The sequence below is a fragment of the Notothenia coriiceps genome, unplaced genomic scaffold (assembly GCF_000735185.1).
Source record: "Notothenia coriiceps isolate Sejong01 unplaced genomic scaffold, NC01 NC01_scaffold00003491, whole genome shotgun sequence".
Classification (NCBI taxonomy): Eukaryota; Metazoa; Chordata; class Actinopteri; order Perciformes; family Nototheniidae; genus Notothenia; species Notothenia coriiceps.
This window is the reverse complement of record NW_011336192.1, coordinates 1-7,260: the sequence shown is the minus strand read 5'-3', so window position 1 is coordinate 7,260 and position 7,260 is coordinate 1. Positions and strand designations below refer to the sequence as shown.

At 40.4% G+C, this 7,260-nt stretch overlaps 1 protein-coding gene across 1 annotated transcript; it reads left to right on the top strand.

Annotated features, from left to right (window-relative positions):
- Window positions 1–477: 477 nt before the first annotated feature.
- LOC104941526 (solute carrier organic anion transporter family member 2B1-like) lies at window positions 478–6,511 on the top strand (the record flags this gene model as incomplete). Its single annotated transcript, XM_010766629.1, has 4 exons — window positions 478–658; window positions 3,827–3,917; window positions 5,018–5,182; window positions 6,288–6,511. Coding segments are annotated over 4 exons (631 nt in total), but the record flags the coding sequence as incomplete, so codon positions are not given.
- Between the last annotated feature and the right edge of the window lie 749 nt (window positions 6,512–7,260).

Here is a 7,260-nt window from a genome sequence, read left to right as displayed (position 1 = left end):
AGATAGAGAGGGTTGTGTTTCTGACACTTGGTGAGTTCTCTGGAACACTGGGGACACATATTCATGTATAAAAGACGTACAAAAGTGAGTTTTGCATGATAGGTCCCCTTTAAATGACCAGAAAACTGGTAATTATAGTAATAATTATATCCACACTTTGGATAACATGTCGTCTGCACAGAGAAAATAACAAACAGTAAATGTACATTTACAAAGGAATACATCCAACATGATAGTAACTTTAGAAATCTAAATTTGAAAGGTTTACATGGGCGTAACTGTTTTTAAAAACTACTGATTTAATATTATCCTCATCTATTCATCCACCTTGTGTATATATAGGATAAACATATTTTTATATTTTTGTATTCTGGATTGTGGGAAACGGCATTTCGATCTCTCTGTCTGTACACACAAACTGAAAGATTGACAATAAAGTTGACTTGACTTTTGACTTTGACACCTCTCTTTGTGCAGCTCGGCCAACCACAGCCACATGATGGCTCTGCTGCAGCAGCTTCTCTACAGCGAGTCTCTGTCTCTATCCTGGCGGGACATCATCGTGCCCGTCGTGCGGCAGGTGGTGCAGACGGTGAGACCCGACGTCCGCAACTGTGACGACGACATGGACATCCGCCAGCTCGTCCACATCAAGAAGGTCAGGCTGCTTTCATAGGTCACTCTTTAGGGATTAAACATACTCAATGTATGTGCCCTGCAAACATAAACATGGCTGTTAGAAAAATCTCCCTGGTCCCCGGCTTGAGCTTCAACCTCAGGATCCATGTATCTGTGATCCTCTCCAGAATGGAAGTAGTCATCACATACAGAGCATCAACTAGTTCCTGAACAGTGTCCTTCACATGCTGATATCCAAGAGAGGGAGTTACACAGTCACAAGATGGAGGAATACAAAGCAGTATTCAATGTTTACTTCAGATTAGCTCCACGTCAGAAATGAGCATGCTTGTCATATGTCTCTCTCCATAGAGGCTGAATCATCATGTTAATCACATAGCTATCATATGCCTCAAACAGTCCTGATGCTCTTCTAGGTAATCACACATCCTGTCATGTTCACAGCTACAGTTGATACCTTTGTTAGCATGTTGCTCTCATGTTGGAAGAGGACATTCAGTGTTTTCCCAACTCAGATAGACACCAAAAGGTTATTTAAGTTTGTTTGATAAAAACAAAGAATACGTTTCAGAATAATAAAGTTTAATCAAAAACAATCAGGACAAACAGGATGCAAAATATAAAAAGGGCTCATCTTAACAAGCTGCTACAGGAATGTCTCTGGCTCCGTCCCCAAAGCAAAGTTAAAGGGTTCATCAGCTCATGCTCTATCAAACTCATGAGGTGAAGTATTGCTCAACATTGTTCCCATCTAAAATAACGTGAGAGAAAACAGCCGACAGCAACAACACTTTCATTTTTAAACACAAAAACCTGATTTAAAGTTGTCCCCCCACATCTCTCTTTTAGACCCCGGGACCGGACACAGTAATGTGTTGGTCCTGAAACCAGCCAAATATATTCAAGCTTTGTCCGTCCACCATACGATGCTCTCAGCTGCATAATGTTTTGTGATGATGATGATGATGATGAAGTTGTATGCTTGCATGTTGCAGAATAGGGCCCCTTTAAATGAATATGCAAACAAGTATTCCCACTCCCAGGAACCTAAAGCTGTCTGATTATCAACAGTTAGACTGTGGCTCTTTCCTTTAGGCAGATACAGAGAAACGTTTTTTAATTGAATAGCTAAATCCTCTAAGTAATGTTTCTCCATTTTAAATCATATTAATGTAAATATATCTCTGGGTTCTGTACTGCAACCACCGGACTGGTATTATTAACAATCCAAAAAGTCATCATGAGTTTCTAGATGTGACCTGAATTTCACAATTTACAGGAAAACCATAATATTTTTTCTCCCAAATCTTCCAAACATGACCTCCTTTGCAAATGTTACTCCAGGTGATTCTTGGATTGCCTGCAGGCTGCTGCATGTTGTGCAAACATTCTCAGATTTATCAGATAACACACCTGTCGCACTCCGCTCTGCAGACAGAGGTCTGATCAGATAACAACCTGAGAATTCTTTAAATGTTTTTTCACATATCTATTCGTCTGCTTTTGTCCCAGAATGAGGTTAACTTCATTTTACAAAACAATCGCTACGGGTGGATAGGGTACAAAATGTAACGAACAGATATCACCATGAAACTTCACCACTTCATTGCTGACATGAACACAATCCTTTTTTATATTATACGTTTTCTGACATATGTTTAAATATGCATATGAGGCGTTATTTAATGCTCACTTTTGGTGAGTTTAGGAGAAATCTGCCGACAGAAACAGACAAAGATATTCAGGTTTTCATTCCACTGGTCTGAAAATAAGACGTTATAGGAGCTGGATCTGAAATCGAAAGCTTGGCCTCACTCTGCTGTTAGATAAAGCTCTGGACTTTGGCAGCTTTCTGTTTGAACGCAGGGAGTCGTATCAGATAATAAGATGTTGAGCAACCCGCTGGCATCACGCCTTCATTTTTTATTTTGCAGTTGAATGTTTTCTTTGTGTCGTGGCCAGCACTCCTCCACAAACTCAAACAGAATCATCTGCAGTGAACACTTCTGACTAAAAACACCAAAAGGCAATACAACCATGAAAAGACCAAACAAACATGTAAAGACAAAGAAAACACAAAAATACAAAGAACAACCCGTTAGACAAAGATAAACAATGAAGAAACAGATCATTTGCTCAATGCTCTTATTTTGTTGAGGTCTTGGGGTCTGGTTTTTGGGGCTCGCTGATCCTACCTGACAGATGAACCCTAACCTTTGTTTGGTCGTAAATCATCTGATCGACTGAGAGGCTCGGCTCCTGGCTCTGTGTTTGATCAGAGGTTAAAAATCCAGCCGTAAACAGAAGAGAAGCCTACACACACATTCTCGTTTGGACCACCATGTCAGGCCCGCCGACCGACTGAGGTCCGACTCAAATTTAAGTTCTGAGCATGTGAATGTTTACCAGAAAAGCTTTTAGGCAACCCAACAACTAATGAAGTACTTGTTTCATGAGTAAGATGCTTTTAGTGATGGGTTTCTTTGCGGACACACAACATTAGTGGAAACAAATATCAATATATAATAATTTAAAAAGTGTATTTCTTATTTTTAATCTGAATTCAATTTCTTTTTTTACGGAAATTATTGAAGTATCCCTGATTGTGAACATTTAGAAAAATCCCCTTATCATTTAATTTGCAATATAAAGTGTACATTTTTGTCTTTCTATAAAACACAAGTAGCATTAAAAGTATAATTTAAACTAGGGTTACTAATCAGAACAGAATTTTGACACAAATATTAATTTATAATATTTTTAGGAAAGGGACATCTTTTGGTGGTTTTTTATGCATTCAAATAAATGTGTTGTCTATGTATTGACAGACCCTCCACTGTAAACAATTGAGTAAACCACATAACATATAGTATGTCGTTTTTAATATTCAGTCCTCTACAGTGGCAGTATTAACAAAACTAGCATTCTGAAAACTAACATGTTGTAGTATGTGAGCCTTTAAGCCATTTACTAAATACATGCCTGTTTCATGAGTAACCTGCTTTCACCAAAGAAACTATGATGTATGTCTGGGTACGCAGAGTTCATAACACAGACCACATTCTGCAGCATGCACATTTATCTGAAGTGTCATTTAGAGCTGTTAATGTAAACCTTCAGCTGCAGACTCAGGGGTTTTTAGACCTGCCGGGAAATAACGAGACGTTCTGCTTCCATATTTGTGCAGGACGAGGACGAGGACGTGGAGTCGGCGCCGGACTGCAAGCAGCAGCTTCAGCAGACTGACTCGGAAACATCTCTCCTCCAGTTCCTCAAAAGTAAGACTCTTATTTCCCTTCTGCTTCCTGTCTGCAGCGGAGGCAACTGCAGGGCATCGAGCAGAGGTCACTGTGTTGCTCTGTTGGAGGAGGACTTCAGTTTTTCATTGCTATATCTACACTGTAGCTGCTGAGCACTAGTGATAAAGGCTTGAAACCTGAAACTACTGGGAATAGAAAATGGGTTAATATTCCTGCTAGTATCGGCCTTCAATGTGTGCATATGTACAAATGTGTCTGTTGATTGTGTATATATATGTATATCCATATTTGTATACATATTTGTATTTTGTATTCCTCGGGATTGTGGGAAACGGTATTTTGATCTCTCTGTCTGTACACTGTTACGCCCAGATCTAAGGGAAGCATGAAATGTGCACTCTCTCTTTTTCTGACGTAAAAACAGGAGAAAACGAGAATCAACCAAAAGGAAAAGGGTTTCAAACTTTCACGTAGACTTATGGCGTGTCCAACAAGGACAGATTAAAGTTATGTCTAGCCTTTCAAGTTTTACAAAATATTCAAGGACAGAAGTACAAAAGGACAGATACAAATACGCAACAGTTGGGAGCAGGAGAAGCTGAGTCAGAGAGAGGGCAGAGTGACGGCATGGCTGAAGCTTAAATGCTCCCCTCTTCTTCAGGTGAACCAATCAGCCTGTTGAAGGTAGCTAATCAGCTAACGGGCACCACCTGCTTGCTCACACACACACACACACACACACACACACACACACACACACACACACACACACACACACACACACACACACACACACACACACACACACACACACACACACACTATCTGTCAAACTCAAACAAACACACACACACACACACACACACACACACACACACACACACACACACACACACACAGACACAGGAGGAGGGAAAAATCTCTACACACAATACACATAACGACCAGGGTCGTAACAACACACAAACTGAAAGATTGACAATAAAGTTGGCTTTGACTTTTATGGCTAAACCTCTCCATCATCATCATCATCATCATCATCATCATCATCATCACCATCATCATCATCATCATCATCATCATCACCATCTTCCTCCCTCCCTCCCTCTTTTCCTCAGGTTTCCCTCGTATCGCCCTGCGGACACTGCGCAGCCCCATCTACCTGCTGGTGGTTCTGGCTCAGGTGAACCTGGCGGCGCTGCTGGCCGGCCTCGCCACCTTCATGTCCAAATTCATCGAGAGACAGTTCACTCAGACCGTCTCCTTCTCCGTCATGATGATAGGTGAGAGAGCACACTGGTCTGCAGGCAGAGGTGGGAAGTATTGGAATACAAATACTTTGTTACTGTACTGAAGTACATTTTTCTGGTATCAGTACTTTACTCCAATACTTATTTTTCTGATGACTTTTTACTTTGACTTCTTACATGTTGAACACAAATACCTGTACTTTCTACTTCTTACATGTTGAACACAAATACCTGTACTTTCTACTTCTTACATGTTGAACTCAAATACCTGTACTTTCTACTTCTCACATGTTGAACTCAAATACCTGTACTTTCTACTTCTTACATGTTGAACTCAAATACCTGTACTTTCTACTTCTCACATTTTCCAAACAGGCTGGTTCCTTTAGTCTGAATGTGTGTTTGGTGGCGTGATCATTATTATTTAGAGTCATTGCGTGCCTATTGATTTGAACACGATCCGTGTATCCATCATTTCCTGGTCTTCTCTAAAGAAGAGGGACCAATGGAAACGTTGTCATGTTGCCGTTGGTCACCATGGAAACATTCATTAGCTAACAATGACATTATTGTTCTATTAATATAAAGGGAGGTCAGGTACTCTTTAAAACAGCTGCTAGTTATGGGTACTTTTTACTGAAGTACATTTCAAAGCCTCTTTACTTTTACTTGAGTAAAGAAGTTCAGTCAGTACTTCTACTTTTTAAACACGAGTATCTGTACTTCTACTTGAGTAAACGATGTGTGTACTGTTGTACTGTACCATCTCTGTCTGCAGTCATCACACCAGTAAGAGCCACAAGTATTACATTTCAGAGAAAGTTATTTAGTTTGTATGACATCGGGAACCTTGAGGGGTGAAATTACCTCCTAAATTAGTTTCATAACAGTAGTGTAATGAGTTCCCGGTCAGAAGTGAAACTGGTTTCCTTACAAAATTATAATTACCAACCCGTTAAATGAGTTACCTATCAGTAGGGAAATAAGCTCCCTGTCTCTAGTAAAATGTGTTCCCTTACAATGGTGAAATTAGTGGCTTGTACTACTACTACTATTTGGAGCATTGTAAAAACAGCCACCATTAAAGTTATATCCAGTCAACTGAAATATGGAATTTGTGTTTTCTGGATTCCATCAGGAGGAGTTTGCATCCCGCTGGCGGTGCTGGGGACCGTGCTCGGCGGCGTCCTGATGCGGAGGTTGAGTCTCTCGGTGGGCGGAGCCAGTAAACTCTGCACCGCGGCCATCTTCCTCTGCATCCTGTCCTCCGCACCGCTGCTCTTCATTGGCTGCTCAACTCAGAATGTCGCCGAGGTCTTTCCTCAAGGGTAGCTGCCTATTTTACCAACTAAATGGACCTGGGTCTCAACCTAAATAAAACATATTCACCACCAACAGACCATTTTAAAGCTGAAAGGGGAATAATGTAACATCTGAAAGGGAATTCAGAACTATTTTCACTACTAACGGGGAACTTATTCATTTACAGAAAATGAACTTATTTCATAACCGACATTGAATTTCCTGATTGAACGGGAATTGCGGTGCCCTAAAGGGAACTGTTCCTCAGTTACAGGGATCTAATTGTCTCACTCTCAAGAAATAGTTTTCACTATTGAATTGAAACTAATTGCTGTTGTCAGAAAAGTAATTCCACCTCCAATAGGTAACCATTTCCACTTATGACAGGGAACTAATTACCCCATTGATAGCGGACTTAATTCACTATTTATAGGGAACTAATTCCAGCACTAAAAGGAAACTAATATCACGTTTTGCAAGAAACTAATTTAACAATTGTCAGGTAAATTCACTGCTAACAAAGAACTAAATACACTATTGACAGGGAACTCATTTCCCCAACTGATAACTAAATCATTTTACATTTTGTATCTACACACCCTGACACATTAAGTTTATTAATACTGTGTGTGTGTGTGTGTGTGTGTGTGTGTGTGTGTGTGTGTGTGTGTGTGTGTGTGTGTGTGTGTGTGTGTGTGTGTGTGTGTGTGTGTGTGTGTGTGTCTGTCTGTCTGTCTGTCTGTCTGTCTGTCTGTCTGTCTGTCTGTCTGTCTGTCTGTCTGTCTGTCTGTCTGTCTGTCTGTCTGTGT